Source organism: Vipera ursinii (assembly GCF_947247035.1).
Source record: "Vipera ursinii genome assembly, chromosome: 3".
Taxonomy (NCBI): domain Eukaryota; kingdom Metazoa; phylum Chordata; class Lepidosauria; order Squamata; family Viperidae; genus Vipera; species Vipera ursinii.
The window spans coordinates 72,886,355-72,907,247 of record NC_139516.1 but is presented as its reverse complement, the minus strand read 5'-3'; the positions used below and the strand labels follow the sequence as shown (position 1 = coordinate 72,907,247).

At 38.3% G+C, this 20,893-nt stretch overlaps 1 protein-coding gene across 1 annotated transcript in view; it reads right to left on the bottom strand.

Moving 5' to 3' along the window:
- Positions 1–2,359: 2,359 nt before the first annotated feature.
- LOC310639069 (serine/threonine-protein kinase TNNI3K) overlaps positions 2,360–20,893 on the bottom strand; it is a gene marked incomplete at both ends in the record, with an annotated part of 213,262 nt that continues 194,728 nt past the window's right edge. The window contains 2 exons of the mRNA XM_083360468.1: positions 2,360–2,436; positions 4,906–4,985. Of these exons, the coding sequence (XP_083216594.1) occupies positions 2,360–2,436; positions 4,906–4,985 (157 nt within the window). The remainder of the gene's footprint in view (positions 2,437–4,905; positions 4,986–20,893) is intronic.

Genomic DNA, 20,893 nt, shown 5'->3' with positions numbered 1-20,893 from the left:
ATCCCCTGGGACCTGGATCATAGTCTTGTCATATCTCTGCTTGAGTGCATATGTATAAGCGTTGTCACCTAGAACAGCAAAAATATTGCCAAAAATGGTTTTCCTCTTAGGAGCACTAGGTGGCACTGTGGAGCAGTATTTCTGTCAGCAGGACAGCCTTGAGCTTCCAGCCTTTCACACTTTTCTGCAACTGTATTCTGAAGAGACACATGCACAGTCATCCTCTTTCATTTGGTGTCATTATTGCAAAATTTTCTGCGACAAAATTACCTTTTGGGATGCTTAAACCTGATTGCTCCTTTGCTAGGTTGCTGGCGAAGGCAGTTTGCATTTGATCCAAATCCATAAATACAGGCAATCTTCGTTTACCAATTGCCTTATTTAATGATTGTTTGCAGTTACTATGGCGATAAATTGTGATCAGCTCTTGCATTTGCAACCTTTGCAGGTTTGAAAAGCAGAGGAAAGCTGAAGGAAGGTCATAAGCATAGCCATGGTTTCAATTAGTGATTGCTTTGCTTTACAACCAAGTTGCACGTCTCAGTTGTGGTCACTAAGTGAGGATTACATATAGCTTTTTTTTAAAAAAAAATAGTAACCTTGGGTTTCATTTCATCATGGTTGCCCTTTTCACTACTAAGATAAACATCTACTCCTACACCCAAATATACACATAGACATGTGGACATTTTTCATCAGAATGTATTTCTGGTGGTTTTACACATTTTCCTCTTCATATCTTCTTCTTTTCATATGAGAAATTGATCAGTTTCCAAAATGTGTAGGTCTACTTATGGAAAGGAGGATAAAATTCCCAAATGGTATCAGATGCTTTGCTTATTGTCTTCTGAACTACATTAAGGTTCTACACGTGGGCAGCTTTAGGAAATGACTAGCTTCTTGATATATAGGGACACGGTGGCTCAGTGGGTTAGGACGCTGAGCTTGTCAATCAGGTCGGCAGTTTGGCGGGTTGAATCCCGAGTGCCGCGTAACAGACTGAGTGCCTGTTACTCGTCCCTGCTTCTGCCAACCTAGCAGTTCGAAAGCATGCAAAAATGCAAGTAGAAAAATAGGGACCACTACGGTGGGAAGGTAACAGCGTTCCGTGTGCCTTTGGCGTCTAGTCATGCCGGCCACATGACCACGGAGTCGTCCTCGGACAAGCGCTGGCTCTTTCGGCTTTGAAACGGAGATGAGCACCTGCCCCTAGAGTTGGAAACGACTAGCACGCATGTGAGGGGGAAGCTTTACCTTTAGCTTCTTGATAGTGAAAGAAACTGATTTAAAATCTGACTGCATCTCACTGTAGCCTTGGAACAATATGATTGGACAACATTCAAGAAAAGCTATAAAGATCCGGTACTTTGAATTGCATCCCTCTCGGAGTTACACTGTATCTACAAACTCTATTAATCATTCAAGAGAACACTAAAAAAATGAATAAACTAGCCACACCAAACAGAGAAAAAGAAAATAAGCTCCGACATCGGATATTAATCAGTTAACAATTTTGAACAGTGCCACATTAAGCTGCATTGGCACTGTAGTTTTAATTCAAAGTGTTTGTAACAAATTATCTATTTTTTAAAAGACATTCTGGCTGATTTTTGGGGGGTGGGGTGGGTGTTTCGACATAGATTAAGCAAAAGAGACTCAGGGAAGATATAAAGAACATCATTAAATTAGAAGTGCAGGTGATTGCTGACAGCAGTGGTTTCTCAATCTCAACAACTTTTAAGACTTGCGGACATCAATTCCCAGAATTCTGGGAGTTGAAGTCCACAACTCTTAAATTTGTGGAGGTTGAAGAACCTTGATCCAGAGCTTTGGAAGAGATTCTGCGGAGCCACCTCAGCTGATGGATGAGATTGACGGATGCAGAGGTGAAAAGGAAAACGAGCAATCCTACAGGAAGCGTGGAGCGATAAATTTCTCTCCTACCATGAAAGAAAGAAAGTGTAATTTTTCCACCACGGGGAGTCCTAAGATGGCGATTTCTCACAGGGTAACAATTATTTCCCCCTCCTTTCTTCGTGCTTACTAGAGAAAATATATATCAGACCCACTAATTACTTTTACTGGCACTGAATACAGCACATTCCTGGGTGAGCAGCCCCTCTCCTAAATTCTGCAACTTAGCTGATTTATGTTTCCTCGCCTTCTTTAAATTACTGGAATAGGGGGGAAAAATGGTGAAGGAGTAATTTACGGGGGAAGCATTAGCTAACGGTAAATAAACAAGCCAGCATAAGGCTCTGTGCTGTAATGTACAATGCCTGGGAACCGTGGCGACAGAGGAAGAATTGTTGCTGCCAATTGGTGGAGATTCCTCACTGCAGGTAGATGGTTCTTGCTGTCAGCCACTGTCTTCGAAGCTGCCACTGTTGCTGCAGGAAGGAAATCTCAGGGTACTCATGGGATCCGACACGTAACCTGTGGAAAACAAAAAGAAGCTCAGGTGCTTGTCGCAAATGTCGTTCAGCCTAGCTGCTGCACCTTGTCTCTCTTCTTCCTACGTTTGCCAAGCCTCTGTGTACAGAAAGCAAGCACAGAGGGCTTCCCTCGTAGCAGAAATGCACAGATTTGCTGCCCAATAATAATAATAAAAAAGATGCTGCTGCTTTGGCTACATCTTTTATGGCCCGAAATAAGCGCATTCAAAGTAATTTCTTTTCAGGAAAAAATGACAGAGGGTGGGATCTAACAGGCAGACGGGATGCAGTTCGTGTTCACAGTCTCCTTAGCCATTTAAGATGATGGCCGATAGGAAAGTGGGAAATGCGAATATCCTCTCACGCTTCTGTTTGATTTTTAAATATACATATCTTGACCCTGAATGGAAGATTCAGTGGTTAACAATAAGCTGTCTGCCAGAAATAATTATGTCCTTAATCCTGCATTATTACTGTTAACAATAGCTTATTCTACAAGCACCTGTTTGCTTGTCAGAGTATTTATCATCTGGGCCATTGGTTAAATGTCATTACTTCAATTCTTCCTTTTGGGGAATATATGCCAGTTTAACCTAGTCACGAAATCTCTGAACTAAGACCATCATGGGTGAAGATCACTTATAATATAAACGTGTGTTTGTGTGTGTGTGTGTGTGTGTGTGTGTGTGTGTGTGAGAGAGAGAGAGAGAGAGAGAGAGAGAGAGAGAGAAATATGGAGGGAGGGAGGAGGGGAGAGGAAGCCCAGTAACCAAAAAAACCCCCAAACTCTCCCTAATGGCATAAGGCAAGAGCCCAATTCTCACATCAGGGTAGAATTAATAGTCACTTCAGTATCATATACCATTCAATATCACATCCAACAACCCCCCCCCAAAAAAAAACCACAAGCATCGTTTATTACAGTGGATATTTTCATTTTATTTCTTTACATTTTAACCCCTTCTTTTTGTTTTAATTTTGTACCCTCAGGATCATGTCTGTAATCTTTCAAAACAAAGAATGAAAAAGAAATGCTGAAATAAGTGGACATGCTGATAGGTCTAAGTTTTCAAGTTGTGATAACAATCCTGGCAATATTCTGAAAGGATCTCACACAACTTTCCTGAATTTTTGGAACTTACTATAACCTTTCCAGACAGGATCAGTAGTAGAACCTGGGCCTGTGGTGTCATTTGGTAGATTCAACTTGGCTCTGATCACTGAAAGGATCCGCTATGAAGTGTGCCTTGTTGATTTGATAAAGTAAGGGATTCCTCTCGCTTTATCCAAACAAGACAGGCCACTCCATTTCTTCTGGCCCCTTTATCTAAAACCCTGGTGGAAGGGTCTCGTTTGTGTATGGACCCAGCATGCAAAGACCTTCAAGTAGGTTTGCCACAAGCTCCATATGCAAGAAATATTTGAACAAATATAGTGGTTAATTATTAAAAATGCTACTTTTTTTCTTGCTTAATACCAGAAATATCACTCGTTTAATTCATGAGGACAGTGCCTTACTTTGGAACTGATTCCTTTGACAACTAGCAGTGCTGTGTCAAGCCTCTGATAAGTCCTGGGCATTAGTCTGCAGAGCGGCCTCAGAGGTGTACAGGCCTACTTGTTTAGCGACTGCCTCAGATAGTGACCATTCACAATTATGACTGGTGAAAAAGTAACCTTATTTAGCATAACAAAAGACTTTAAGTGAAACTGATCAAGGTCTGTTGGCCAGAAGGTTCTAATCAACTAATTAAGGTCACAGAGCTGACCTTGCAGTTAGCACTTTCTAGGTAAGTACTACACTGCAGAGAAAAGCAGGTCAGGAGAAGATCACTTATTAAAGGAATCTCTCTGGTCTGCAAAGAGGAGAAAAAAACAACAACAGATGAGGCACAGGACACTGTAGGAAAGAACTTTACTTGAATGATATCGTGGTCTTTGCAATCCCCCCCCCCCCGTGTCACAGGTTCACTTAGCGATAGTGTCATTTACCAACGATTCCACAGAAACTAATTTAATCACTAAATGAGAATTACCTGTACTTAGTTTGACCTTAATTAAAGTTAAGCCACTTGAAGGTCTTGCACAGCTCAAGGAGAAACATCTGAGCCATGATAACACAGTGGTTAGAATGCAATATTGCAGGCTAATTCAGCTCACTGCCAGGAGTTCGATCCTCGGTGGCTCAAGGTTGACTCAGCCTTCCATCCTTCCGAGGCTGATAAAATGAGGACCTCAATTCTTAGGGGCAATGTGCTGACTTTGTAAACTGCTTAGAGAGGGCTGTAAATATTGTGAAGCGGTATATAAGTCTAAGTGCTATTGTTATTGCTACAGTATCTCCTATTACCAAGGTTGCTGATTTTTTATTTCTGGGTGCTATAAATTTGGAGGATCAATTTTATTACAAACTAAACATTATCAGTCCATGCATACAGTTCATTATTATTGAAGAGGATCTGTATTTTACCATTTTGGTCAATAGGTGGGCATTGAAAATTTCTTCTCATCTCTTCCAAAGAAAGGCCTTGAGAAGAGTGCTGACCAGCGCTGTAAATGGTAGAAGAGAGAAATGGTGAACAAGAGTACTTTTTCAAAACTTGCTCCAAAACCACTATGATTTAAAAATAATCTACCCTCATTCAAAATATAGAAATGCCTTTTACAATGGAAGAACTACACTGGAATAAGAGGAGGAGGAAGAGGAGGAGGACGAGGAGGACGAGGAGATGGATATACAGAGAAACATTTCTGGAATAGCTTGTTTCTGATCTTGAGCTTTGCCTCAAAGTCTGGACTACTTTCAACATTATTAGCAATCTGAGGTGACAGATCCAGCACACTATAAATATTTTATTTACATCTGTACTATCAGGTTTGTGCATGCTAATTTCTTTGCTAAACAGAACATTCCTCTTTGGAAGCAAATCCCAATATTATTCCCTGTAAATACATTCCTTTATTCTTGGAAGTGTTCAGACAGCGCCAGCCTTTGCCAGCTGCTCTCATTTGAAGGGCAACTATCATTATCAAGTATTCCGTCTGAATGAAAAAAAAGCTGCCCAACTGGCCATTAATAGCCGGGTAATTTGTACAACACATCTGCGCTAGCCCAAAGTGAGGAATTATTTGAAGTAATTTCAAAGAACAGTGTTTTCAAAGAACCTTTTGTGAAGTTGTGGCTGAAAGAACAAAGATTCAAGATTATTTCCAGCCATGCCTCATCCGTGGTGATTTTGATCACGATAACTTCACATTGATGGCCGGTAAGACTTCTGTAACTTCAATGGCTAGTTTCACACTATCGGATACATTTCTTAATTGTTTATTCTAAAGATACTTTTCTGGAAATAAGTCCCATTGAAACAGAAGGGACTTAATAACAAATAAACCATAGATATCTGTAGGAACCTTTACACTTTATAAGGCTATTTTTCATAAGATTCATATTGCTCTTCTTCTTGCTAAAATGTGCCTGCTTTCCAGAAATGAAAATATAAGGTAGCTTAATAATACATCTCTGCTTAATAACAAGTTCCATGTAAGTCTCATTGAAACAGATTTCTTTGCAACTCAGTTTGTGTTGCCTTGGTGTTAATATTTCCAATTATTGGTCTGTATATAATTTTTCTCTTACATATTGTTTATCTCTCTGTCCATCCATACAGATGTCTCTTTTCTGATAATAATACCAGTGCTGAAAAATAAAGGATGAATAATTGTTTACTCTCATACCATATTTAATTAGGCTCAGATGCCAAGGCTAAACTTGTTGTTTATAAAGAATTCTATCCATCCTGTGGAAATATTTGAAAACTTTTGGTAAATGTTCTTGAGAGTATTAAAAACTACTTGCTGACTTGCAAAAGGGACTCTGCTCTTTCTTTTCTTGTTGGAACCAAAATATGAAGCTCTCTTGAGCTCAGCAGGTCACGTAGTTTTTAGCTTTGCCTGATCTACTTTTTTTTTGTTATACGGGTGGATTTTAAATTTATTATATTGAGCATATTTGAACTTTTTTGTTTGTTTACCACCCGGTATTTTAGAATGAAATATAGGCTAAATCACCTTTAATACTTGAATATGCAAATAACACACGAACCTTTAGTATAATATTAAAACCAATTTAATAATATTTGCTAATAAATATTCAGCCATTTCAGAGTAAAGACTATCCTGAAAGAAGTAATTCTTCTTAATACCACCATTGTCCAGATTAGCTATACTGTTTCAATATCAATCTTTATTGTGCTAAAACTAAATATGCATACAATGGAATATGACTCATTAGTTGAAGCCCATCCATATACTGAATTTCTTGCACTTCTACTCTGTGGGTAGTAGAAGAATGAATTCATGTCATTAGCATTGCAAGGTCTCTACCGAATTGAAATGGTTTGTTCATTTATTTACTTAATTCAATCTATTTATTCTTTCTTGCTATTAGAGAAGCCATACTTTGTCTATGTCACTAATCTGACTTCACATTTACCTAAATTAAAACTAATGTATAGTTACGAAAGTGTGCCCAGGCAACAGAATCTAATGAGTGTCAAGGTCAAATGCAAAACTCAGAGTCACAAATATTACTCAAAATAGCTCTCACAGAGTTGACATTGCCTTGGACTCTAAAAACACACTTTCCACAACTTTCAGAGAAGACTATTTCTTAGAGGAGAGATATTATTTGATAACCTAACTTGAGTCATCAGCTTAGATTTTTTTTTTTTAATCAAAAGAGAAGATAAGACTTGGCTTCAGAAAAATGGTTCAAATCCATGGCCCAGGTTAGTTACTCAGTTATAGATGTACTAACACATCTATGGTATGGTAGTCTGGAAAACGTTTTGGTGTTCTCTAAGCTTGGTTGTTGTTGGGTTTTTTTAATTTTTTTATTTTTTTGCAGACGTTTCATTATCAAACTAGGTAACATCTATCACATACAATGCACATATATTCAGACAAGTAAATAAGCTTGCATCTTAGCATTTCTAAAATACATTATGAACAAGTCATAATCCCAGTGCAATTGCTCACTGCCAGATATTTCAGCCTTAAGAAGGCAAATATGTTCTCAGAGTTATGCAACTTCATCAAGGTGTTTGGTTAACGTATTGGGAATATTACTGAGGGAAATGCAAATAATTTGTTCAGAACATGTTCAGTAACAAAAGGTGGAAGATTGGAATGTGTTCAGGAATAAGAGGGTGATGTTGGCTTCTTTTGAAATGAGACTTCTGGACATATTCGATCTAATTAGGCTAAATAAATAAATTGGAATGTATTGATTTGGGTTCCTGATGATATTGTCAGAGCATTATGTAACAAGAGCCAATTCATATTTCAGAAGTGGGAAAAACAAGTATGAAATAAAACCGTCATTGCCTTGGTGTTTTTACTTTATTTATCAAAGGTGGATTCCATTTAGTAAACATCTGAACAGAATTTGTCATTTCCAGATTCTGGAAGTCAAGTATTTCTCCTTTAGCTAGTAGACCCCCCACTTAAGCTACTTCTATCCCCTTTAAAATATTTTGCTTCAGAATTATTAAAAATGGTGTCTTAGTTTCCAATAAGAGAGGCCATAAAACCATGTAATTAGTTACCAATCTTTTTAATCAAAACCAATGAAGCCCTTCATATCAAAGCCTCAATAACTGAAATAGCTTTATAAAATATTTCTTTTAAGACCTGTAATCAGAATTAGACTCCTTCATTCAAAAGTTATCAAATTGTATTGTCAATCATACTGGAAAAAAATCTACAGAGGCATATTACTAGATGCTGACTGTTGCCTTTCAAACACATTTTCCTATGGAAAGTTTTATAAATTACAACTGCTATAAAAACCTTCCATATCATGGTGGATGGATGACATAAAGAAGGACAGATGTTACTGCTCTAAGAATATTGGAGATTGGGCTTTTTAAATAATTATTTCTCCTGAACAAATATTAACAGTCATATGATATTCATTTAATTAAAAAGAAATTAACTACATAAATAATATTTTTCATTTTTCTTCTCTCTATCATGTCATAAAGTAATCAAAGAAAACCATGTAAGAATTGCACTTTTGGAAAGCAAAACAATGCATAAACATCTGTCAGGCTTGAAATAGCAGTTCATGTGTGAAGGTTCAATTTAACTGATTCATTGCTAAAAGCCTATGCACAGGAATGTTCTCAATTAAAGATCAGTACTGGTTAAAATTAGATAAGGGTCAGTGACAATCAACGGGGGCTGGACTAGTTCCTTTGTGGTTACATAAAGATTCTAAACTGAATCCTCTTTTTAGTCCACTCCCTGGCTTTGCCATTCCTCCTCCTACACTGTCTGAAGACTTGTGTGGTAGCTCATAGGACTATCAGAAAGTCACTGTAGCCTTCTGGTTTTGCATCGTGGTAAGACAAGACAAAGAAAGGCAGAGCTCTGCCTTCTGTGCCCGATTTCGCCCTGCTGGGGCTCCTGAAAAAGGCCTAAAGTCACTCCAAAGAGGCGATGAAGAAGGAGGGGTGCCTTGTTGATCAAGGAGAGCCAGAAATCTCTCCGTTCAATCCAAGGAAAGCCCTCTAAACTGGCAGGGGAAAGACCAGCCACACCTCTATGGCCAACCATTAGCTACTGACAACTGAAGAAGAAAAGCTTTAATTAGCACACCATAAACAGCATGTTTATTGTTATTGTTACTTCTATAATATTAGTGAAATATGATGAAGATGTTTATACCTAATTTTGTATATATCAATAGTATTAAGAATTGTAATTGTTTAATGAGGGGAAAAGGGAAAAAATATGGGGAAGAAAGGAAGATCAAGGAAGAAATACTGGATTGTGCAGTACTGAATAGATTTATATTGAAGAAGTTAATGTTAAATAGCGTTGTTTACCAAGCTTTAAAGATTGTAATTTTTAAAAATTAATAAATCCTATAAAAAAAAGCAAGAAAGTCACTGTAGATCAGCTTTTCCCAAATTGGCAGCTTCTAAAAGTACATCCAGAGAAGACAGTAAGTCTCGAAATTCTCAAGATAGCCAAAATGAGTTCTTCCAATTACATTTTACTAAAACATTTTTCCAAACATCTTTATGAAAAAGAAGTTCCTCAAAATTATTTCAAAGAAGAACAGAACTTTAAAAGATTTTGATGAAGTCATTCTAACTGATGTTCAGGCCTTTAGGTAGTTATGAAATGCTGAGAGGTAAAAATACATGTTCTGACTTTCAATGTACTGCCATCCCTCCACCAATATGCAGCTCGCTGCTTTCCCATGTTTCATTAACCCCCCACCCCCAAAATATCCTACACAAAGTTTCCATTGACATGTATGTATATATGCACAGTATGTATGTATGCACACTACTATTTATTGCCAACAAGGGAGATCACAGAAAATTTCTTCCTCTTTTAGAGAAGAGCCTTGGTGGAGCAGTGGGCTAATGCCTCCTTAAGTAACACCAGCTGCCTGCAATTATTGCAGGTTCGCATCCCACCAGGCTCAAGGTTGACTCAGCCTTCCATCCTTCCGAGGTAGGTAAAATGAGGACCCAGATTGTTGGGGGCAATAAGCTGACTTTGTAATAATGCCGCTTGGGGGGGGGAAAGCCCTAATAAGCAGGCATATACATAGAATGAAGGCTATTGCTAAGCACATTTGATTTGTGCTTAGATTGTAAGCCGCCCTGAGTCTACGGAGAAGGGCGGGATATAAATGGGATTAAAATAAATAAATAAATTAAATAAATCCAAATAAACAATTCATCCAATTTCTCTGGATGAATTGAGTGGACAAAGTCATAGACACAGTCAAATTCAAGATTATTTAGGAGAGAAAGGAAACTAAAAGTACGTAGGACATTAAAAAACATGTTAGTGTTGCATCTATACTATGCACAAATATTATGTGAACATTCAAGATATGAGTTAATGTGAAGTAATATATAAAGAATTCAAACCACTGCATGTAGATTGTGACCTAACATTTATTTATGATAAAAACATCTGCTATTACATTACCCAGTGCTTTTTTTGTAAAAGAAAAAGGTGCCAGAACTCACACATGTCATACAACCCACCTTGCCTACCCTACAAGGTTCCATTCAAAAAAGGTGCCGGAACTCCGTTCTGAGCGTTCTATGAGAAAAAAAAAGCCCTGACATTACCAGTTCTATTCTAGAGCTACTGCAACTCTCTGTTGTTCCTCTTTGTGTTTTGTTTGGAAAAGACAATGGACTAGAACATTCTAGTTATCTTTTCGTGCACATTGTTTTATAAGCTGTGCAAAAGTAAAGAAATACAGTACTTGCTGAGTGGTAAAACTGTATTTAACATTGAAAAAACTGGACCCAAACTCAAAACATTTCAGGGAAAAAGTTCACACCTGCATATCCATCTGGAAAAGATGCTGAGATGCATATCTTGGGGGATTAATTAATGATCTCAACTCAAGGCTAAACCTGGTTCTACAATCTTTTTACTCTCAAGCATTAAAGGTCTAGTCATTTCCCCCCCCCCCCCATTCACTGGGATTGAAAATGACAGATCACATTCACTTTATATAAAGTTTATGCAATTTTATCATCGTTATTCAGTCAAAACTGTTAGGAAAGTATATTCATTCCCTAGACCAGGAATGGGGAACTAGGGCAGTTTTATCAGTTGTGGACTTCAACTCCGAGAGTTCCTGAGCCAGCATGGAACTTCCAATTCTGGAAGTTGAAGTCCACAAATCATAAAGGTGCCATAGTTCTCTACCTCTGCCATATATGACAAGGTCATCTTAGAATTGAGAAATGGGGATTTCCATGTGGAAGCACCTAAATGCAATCCCTGTTATGCTTCTTCAAAAGGAATAGATCGCAGGTGCTGTGAAAAGCTTTGTTGGAAATCCAGGACAATAAACAGAAATTCCCAAGACAATAAGCAGATTAAAAAGTCCTTCCTGATATTGGTCATGCATATTTTATGTCTTATCCTTACACCAAAAATAGAAGACTGCCTAGTTCTCTATGTTATTTGGTTTTTCATATGTTGAGGCCTATGCGTGATAAGACCTACATGTAGGTCCTGCTGTTTGACTGAAGCATTGGCAAGGGAGCATCAGCATAATGTCTCCAGAACCTCTAATCCATTGATTCTCAACCTTTTTTTTTCACCATGGACCCCCTTTAAATACCTTTTGTGGCCATGGACCACCAAGACTTAACTCATGTTTTAAGCCACAACATTTCTTCAAGCCTTTGGGGCCCTCTGTGATGACATCGCACTCCCCCCCAAGGGGTCCATGGACCACAGATTGAGAATCACTGCATCTATGTCCATGTCTGTAGACAGGAAATCATAAGGTCACAAAAGATGCTGCATTGGATATACAGAGGAAACCAGCTGATGTATTCTCTATTGAGAATTTGATAACAGATTGGGGTAAACAGTCTACAATCACCCCCTTCCTATTCTATGCTTCAATAATGCAATAGGTGAGTTCTGGCATATGCAAATAACAAGTCAAAAGAGTGAACTAGATAACTTTCCTACTCTGGACTTACAAAAGAGATTTGTTAAACCTTGGAAGAATTCTATGAGAAGAGACAAAGAGAAAATAGAAGGAAATCAAGTTCCAGGACATTGTTTGGATGGATTAAAGATCAAGATAGTTAAAAGTAAAGGGAAGGGATATAAAGATTTATTTGATCAAGGTTAAAATAGATTTGTTATCTGTGTTACCCCTTAATGGACTTTTGTTGATCAGGAATTGAATAGCTTTGAGGATTTATTTATAGATAAGAAGAACAGATCATTTGTTTTATTTTTAAGAGGGGGTCATAAGTTACTAAACATTAATTTATACTTGTGATGAAGGGGAGGGGGGTCATTTCTTCATATATTTTTCTTTTTCTTTCCTATATATTCTTATGTCTTCTTTGTTTCTTATTTTTATTTCTCTTTTTTTCCTTTTCTGAATTTTCTATTTTTTTTTCTTTTTGTCCTTTTTTGTTAGTTTATATTAAGTTTTTACCCTTTTAATGATAATTTTTTAAAATAAAATTATTAAATTAAAAAAGGAAATAATAAAGCCACAGTGTAGGTATAGTTAGAAAAATACAATTCAGTCTCCGGTGTTCTCAAAGTACACCCTAAAGTGTAGGTGAAATATAACTGAAAGGAAACTCTAGCTGGGGAATAGGTAATCCAATATGCCAAAGGGTTCCCATAGGAACGTCGCATCTTTTATTTATATCTGCTTGGAAGAGCTGCCTCATTTGGAGACTGACTTGTTCAATGTGCAGGCGGCATCTCCTGAAGTGGGGCTGCTGGAAACTTGTCTCCTGCTGCTAAACTACTACTTGGTGCTCTGAGCCTACTGTCATTCAGTGGTTACTGGCTTCTCATGGTTCATTACAAACCTTCATGCAACATTTTTAAGGCTCGACATAAAAAAGCATCTGCTGAGAAACATACTTCCCTGCCTCTAGTCCTTGTAAAGCTACAGACAAGTGCCTCGGTTGACTTGAAGGAATGGCAGGGTTGCTGCAAAACCCAGAAATGCTGCCTTTCTAAATATTGTACCTTCCTGTCAAGGTTTCTGGGCTCGGAGTCAGAAACGTAATGATGTGACCATTCCCAGATTATTCTCATGAGAGTGGAGCCATTGGGCGTGATCCCTAGATTTGAAGGATCAAGAGGGTTAGTGATCTTGTCATGTTTTCCCCTGGGGAAGCCAGGTGAGAGAGGCCTGGTTTGCTTTTCTAAAGTCTACCTGTGCAAATTTCGGAGAACATCTTTCAGCCCCACTCTTTGGTTTAAGGCATTGCCGTTTGAAGGACACAACAAATGCAACACACACACACACACAATGTATCATGCACTTACTGAATGTTTAATGCTTTTGCAAGAATTGGAAATTGGAAGATGCATCCAATTTGAAGAAAGCATCTTGGGTCCCACCTCCTCCAGAATGATTCCACAATCTGGAAACACTTATCAAATTTCTTGTACAACAAGCTTGTTTTATGAAAAATATTGATGTCTGTACATATGACAGCATAGAACAACTCGTAGAATCATGAGCTTGGAGACCATTCAGCCATGAGAAGAGGTCAGGCAAGAAGAAACAGGGACAGGTTATCAAAATGGAGAGGAAAGCATGAATCATGAGCTGCAGCCTATAGGGAAGGCTTATCACCCTCTATTTGGGGGAAGAGAAGTACAGTAACCCCATTTCATATTTCTGACATCTGAATAACTTTGGCAAACCATTACATCAAATGTCAGTGTTTTTAGTGTTGAGTCGCTTAAGTTGCAAACTTACAGTTTCCTGGAATTGAGCCCTATTGAATTCAATGGGGTTCATTCTAGAGCATAGACTGCCCGAGTTAAGAATAAGATGCAGGTGCTAAAAAGGTGAATGACATTTTAGTCTGTACTAATAGAATAATCCTTTGCAAAGCACAAGGAAATAAATTCTGCAGTAGGCAAAATTACAGCAGGCATAATTTAAATTCTGTATCTAGCTGTGAATACTTTGAATGTAAACAAATTGGAATGACCCATACAAGAAGAGGTACAGAATGGAGGCAGGACAGCTGATCTGTGGGGTGGGAAAGGAGAAAGAAAAAGTTGGAAGAGCAGGATCACTGAAGAAAACATTCGGATAAACATTTTAATCATCTGAATTTAATCATCTTGACGGCCAGTAGATTGGTATCTTCAAAAGAATCTGGATAGTACCTATTGAGAATTTGATAACAGATTGGGGTAAGCAGCCTACAACCCACCCACCCGCTTCCTAATCTAGGATTCAATCATGCAATAGGCGAGTTCAGATTTTACTTCTCTGTGTAAAGCTTAGATGGTGAGTCAGTTGCTTGTATTGTAACCATCTATAGTGGATTATTCTGATTCTTAGCAATATGTAAAATGTCCTTTCATATAATATAAATTTTCACCTAATAATTTATTCCATGAAAATAAAACTATAAACAGGAACTGACATTATTCATGTCTCTGTGTATATGTGTTTATGTGCATATCCTTCCCCCTTTACTCACAGCCTGCCTGTAAGTCAAGTGACAGCTCACAACTTACTTTCTTCCTTAAATATCAGTAAGTTCACAAACCTGGCAGAATATTTCTTCTTGTGCTTGAACTCCTCAAAAGCATTAATGCCAAGCTACATTTATTAGACCAAAGTGGGTACTTAATGGACAGGATAAAAAATGGTTGTTGGATTTTCAATGTTTCAGAAAAATCTCAGTTGAGTTCTGTAACTCAGAAAACATTTTTTTCCTCATTTAGTTTACCTTCAGTAAATTGGTTTGTATAAACGTTGAAATGTTAGATTAAAAAAACCCTTTCATTATTAGCTAATGACTGATACTCTTTTTAAAAAAAGGTGCATTAGTGAACATAACTTTACGGAAAATTAAGTAATTATTGTGTATATTATTTCCTCCCTGTTTCCTATTTCCCTATTTCCTCTGGAGAAAACAATGGATTTTCACCAATGCAGATACAGTAAATCCTATAGATGCATTTTACTGTTGCTAGGGTCATTTTTTTAATTAGAAAAATACTCTCAAGATCTTTTTGGGGTGGAACTTGACAGGATAATAGAATTAGATTTGTTGAATTCCACTAAACTGTAAAGTAACGCATCATCAGCTTCACTTACTTTTCAAATATTTCTCTGTAGTGGAGCTCATCCATCTACCTCTGCTCGCACATAAAACCATGAAAGCAAAAGGCCAAGTCAATCAATCATCTAAGAGACAGAATGTTATGCATTTAGCAACGATTACAGACTATGGCCAGTTCTTCTGGGTGGAACGCAGACTGTCTGGGCAAAGGACCATGTTCCCCCCACCAATCTGGGTCTAAATATTATTCCAAGATTCTTTTATGCCTGCTAACCTGACAAGGTTCCATTTAAAGCAGTAATGCCCAACACGAACAAATTTCCCATTCCGCTCCCATTCTGCTTGGGTGAAGCCAGTTCCACCAATCTGCACCCACAAGCTCTCTTTTGAAGACCTTTGCATTTACAATAATGTTTTCTTCAACAGCATTAATCCACCATTCCTGAGTGCCCAGGAGTCTCATCTTTCCCCTCTTCTAAACACATCCATATGCTAAAACCAAACAGCGAAGTTGCCAGATGTGCCACTTTCTCAGCTGATGGGTTCTTGTGGGGGCTGGGAAATTAGAGGAATCTGGATGGTTGCACTGGACTAGACAATCTTTGTGTGTTCTATCTTGCCCCTTTCAAAAAAAGAGAGGCCAATTGTAGAATCTTTCAGATTGGTGCTGGGATCTCTTTTTCACCTGTGTCTCTTATTCTGGAATTGTCACTTGTTTACAGTCATTTAGAAAGTGTTCGAAGTTACATCAGCACTGAAAAAAGCGATGGCCATTTTTCACACTTACAATTGTGGCAGCGTCCCCCTGGTCACATGATCAAGATTCAGACACTTGGCAACTGGCATGTATTTACGACAGTTGCAGTGTCCCGGGGGCATGTGATCACCTTTTGCGACCTTCTGACAGGTAAAGCCAATGGGCAAGCCAGATTCACTTAACGACCATGTTATTAACTTAACAGCTGCACTGATTAACTTAACAGCTGACTCAAGAAAGGTTGTAAAATGGGGCAAAATTCACTTAACAACTGTCTCACTTTGCAACAGAATTTTGGCCTCAACTGTGGACGTAAATTGACAACCTGTACTGATGAGGCAGCACAGCAGGAAGAAAAGGACTTCTGAAGTCACATGCAGAGAAAGAGGCAAGATTGCAACCAGATTGTCAGCAAGCTTCCTCAGGAGAAGGAACCAAGGCCCACTAAGTTCAAATTATGGTTCGGATAAATATCCCTAGAATTTCAATCCAAGTAAGGGAGCATTACCATTCCTACATGACAGCCCTCACTTCAAACAGATAGCTTCTTCCCCCTTCTCTCATTCTCTGGCCTTTTATTCTGGAGGCTTGAAAGAAATCGTCTTATCCACTACAAAAGCCCCAATCATTATTGCCTCTTTAAAAGTCCAAATGTATCATCTGGACATCTTCCCACCAAACCTACTTTTGGGAATGTAAATCCTTCCTATCTACTTCTAACCAAATGAACAGGCCAAGGATCAAAACAAGAGATTTTCTCAGAAGCATAAGGACAGGGACTGGTGGGTTTCTTCACCTTTGTCCCTCACCTCCCACCAAATGTCTACAACTGGCAGGAAGACAGCTACAATCGTCCCTCTTAAACTGGCCTGAGCTGGGGAGAGAAGCAAAGTTTGACAGACATCTTAACAGGCAGATAACTGGGACACTGTTGATGTTACCTAGTTCGGTAGTGAGACGTCTGCAAGAAAACTATCAACCTCAAGAGAACCAGGGACTCTAGATATTAACAATCTGTCCAGGCTTGTTCTGGTTTGGGGCTAGTGTTTTTATTTTTATTTATCAAATTTAGACACCACACATCTCCCTCACAAAGCGACTTTGGGTGGTATACAGATAAATTATTAAAAGCATAAAAATGAATAAAAAATTTAAAATAGAGGCTGGATAGTTAAAATAGTTTTACCCAAGGGCCTTCAAAAAACAATGTTATTTTGGAATAGTGTAATCCCAGTAACAGTACTATTAGTACTGTTACTATTAGTAGTACTAATAATACACTAATAATAATAATAGTGCTAATAGAACAGTACTATTCCAGTAATAGTATTAGTCTTATCACTGTTAATACTAATAATGTACTACTATTACTAATACTACTAATATTATTAGTGTACTATAGTAGTACTAATAGTAGTATTCCAGAATGGCACCATTCCAGAATAATGTCTAAGAAAGGTCTCCTGATTAGCTGATATCAGCTGATTGTTGGGCAGTTTTTGAACTCAACCATGCAACGCATTTGTACCATACTTGAGCAAGAGTTTAGAGCTTTCCTGAAGAGCACTAACTTAATGTTCAAAAACAGCCCAAACCACTTTGAAGTAACAGAGAGAAAGCCAGCTTTTTATATTCCAGCGTGCAACGTCCTGCAGCCATCACTGGACTTATCTCGTTCAGGCTGCCTAGGTCTCCAAGCCAAGGATAAGCTTAGAGATCTGGCTGGAACAAGAAAGAGCCTTGACCCTGGAAGCAGAACAGAAAAGGGGAGAGGGAAAAGGCTGCACTACTCTAAAGCAACCTACAGATGGCAGGCTGATCCCACTCCCTAAGGACCACCTGTTGTTACACCAACTCAGTGGCCCTTGAAACACATTGGATTGCACCCATGGCAAAACTGTTGTGGCTTGTGGGCCTGCTTAAACCCAAAACTCTATTTGGACAGAGATTGATATTAATCTGCATCAGTTGTGTATTGGGGTAAGATGAAGGCAACGTCTGGGAAAGAAATATATATATATCCAACAGCGTCGTCCACACACTGCCCAACTCTCAAGGCTGGAGTAGTATTAATAACATCATCATAAAATTGGGATATGTGGATAAGTGTATATGGACATGTGTCCTAGTACATTTGACAGAAAGATACAAACTGGGATGCATTTGCATTTTGCATATGCTCAGTCTATCAGTCAATTTCTCTCTTGCCACATCCCAAGGAGAGGCTCACGTGCTACTGGGCCACTGTAACTTTGCTAATAAAATGGACCATATTTACAGAAGGATGAAGTAAGTAATTTCACACCTCCTTAACTCTGTATGTGGGTTTTAGGCACACAGCTCGGCAAACATCCTTCGTCATTGTGTGCAGCCTTGTAGTTTGTGCAGCTCAGATGAGCTCGGAGAGGCAAAGGCTGTAACAATGTACTGCAATAGTTGTGAGCACACAGCACTGAGTCACTCCTGCTCCCAATTTGTATGTTTTTTAAAAATTAAAGCCTCGAGAAACCATTGTCATTCGAAAGCTAGGTCATTAATCTTCTCAGTATGTCGTATAATTGGGGGAGGGGAAACCCACTGAATCGGCAGAAACCATCTTCATTTTAGTTTATATTTTGCCTCTGGGTAACTCTTTCAATGTTTTATTTTATAGGACTGGAGTTAGTTAATTTGTATTGCATAGAATTTGAAGGGGGAAGTCTTCTGCAACCCTTTGGGTTCTGCAGGAACCCATTTCAACCAGCTAATAAGCTTGGGTGGCGTACTGTTGTGAACATTAAATTACAGTAGCAGGGAAGCTGCTGTGATAACTACTTTCTTCACCCTCTTGGGCATCTGTAGTATAACCTAAATGTGTCACTTGCTTATTCTTTCATGCAAATCTATTACATGCTGCAGCATGAAAGGGGAATTAATATAAAATCCTCTAATACGCCCTGAATCTTGTTGCTTTCCTCACAAATTCGTTGTTGTTCCAGCCCCTTGCAAGTTATCTAAAAGAGATCCTCCCGCCAACCTGCATTTCTTCACATATGGATCATGGTTTTGGATTTGTTTAAAATCAAATATTATGCAATGATATTTTTAGATATCGACGTCTGTCTCAAGCTCGTTTTGACACTGTAGTACTAGCACATGGATTAAGTGAATGAAATGGTTTGGGCTCATCTCCGGAAAAAGGATGGGAGATGATTCCTTCAAGAAGACTAAATTAGATGTCTACCTGGGATCTTCATTGCTAGGTACTCCAATAGTATCAATACAGTACTTATGGGCTACAGAAACTCCCTTGTTGCCATGTTGAGACTCTAGAAAGGGTACAGAGAAGAGCAACAAAGATGATTAGGGGACTGGAGGCTAAAACATATAAGGAACGGTCGCTGGAATTGGGTATGTGTAGTTTAACGAAGAGAAGGGTGAGGGGTGACATGATAGCAGTGTTCCAATATCTCAGGGGCTGCCACAAAGAAGAGGGAGTCAAGCTATTCTCCAAAGCACCTGAAGGCAGGACAAGAAGCAACGGATGGAAACTAGTCAAGGAGAGAAGCAACCTAGAACTAAGGAGAAACTTCCTGACAGTTAGAACAATTAACCAGTGGAACAACCTGCCTCCAGAAGTGGTAAATACTCCAACACTGGAAGTTTTTAAGAAGAGACTGGACAGCCATTTGTCTGAAATGGAATAGGGTTTCCTGCCTGAGCAGGGGGTTGGACTAGATGACCTCCAAGGTCCCTTCCAACTTTATTATTATTATTATTATTATTATTATTATTATTATTATTATTATTATTAACAACAACAACAACAACAACAACAACAATAATAATAATAATAATAATAATAATAATAATAATAATAATAATAATAATAATAATAATATCACTATCACTTTCTTCTAGCCCAGGAAATGAAAATTATGGCATTAACATCTCCCAAAGTCCACAATGTTATGCAACAAGATGTTTCAGCAGTTAGAATCTCTGAAGCACAGTGATATTCCTCCCTGCTTTTACTCAATTCAGATTGAGCTAAATATTGGTTTGTCTAGATCAGGGGTGGGGAACGATGGCCCTTTTGTAACTTGTGGACTGCTGGCTCAGGAATTCTGGGAACTGAAGAAGTGCACAGGTCACAAAGGGGGCATCTTTCGCCACCTCTGGTCTAGAGTGATGTGAGACACAAAAGCCCATCCGTTCCTTTTCTAATGCAAGTTAGAAATGTTATATAGAATTCTGTAGTCATTCCTCTCCATGGCCACTACATAGCAGGCCTTCTAGATCTAACATGGAAAAAAGTAGATTAGTTCCACTGCTGTTGTGATATCAAACCTAAAAGCACAGTTACATTTTTTTAAAGAACTTTAAAGAACTGCTTTCAGGAATAGATTGAGGCCATTGGAATTGGTGGGGCAAAAGCAGGATGATAAATGGCAAGTGAAGCTAGAAATTATTTTCCTATTTGAGACTTAGCGTTTTCTAGAGTCATTCAACTATTGAGGCTTCAAAGTAACGAGAGAAAAGAGTAATGAGAAAAAGCTTTGTATCATTCCAGCAAGAGAAGGATGACGCTATGAAGATGCTTTTAATTCACTATTGGGAAAATGCCCAGTCTATGGTAGGTATAGCATCTTAATTCTGGTTGTGCCTTTCAGCCTTTTCTTCAGACACAAAGAATACTTAGTAAACAGCTTTAGCAAGTTATAACAATGGGACATAATAATAATAATAATAATAATAATAATAATAATAATAATAATAATAATAATAATAATAATAATAATAATAATAATAATAATAGGAAGAAGAAGAAGAAGAAGAAGAAGAAGAAGAAGAAGAAGAAGAAGAAGAAGAAGAAGAAGAAGAAGAAGTAGAAGTAGAAATTGGAAGGGACCTTGGAGGTCATCTAGTCCAACCCCCTGCTAAGGCAGGAAACCATATACCATTTCAGACAAATGGCTGGCCAGTCTCTTCTTAAAAACTTCCAGTGTTGGAGCATTCACCACTTCTGGAGGCAGGTTGTTCCACTGGTTAATTGTTCTAACTGTCAGGAAGTTTCTCCTTAGTTC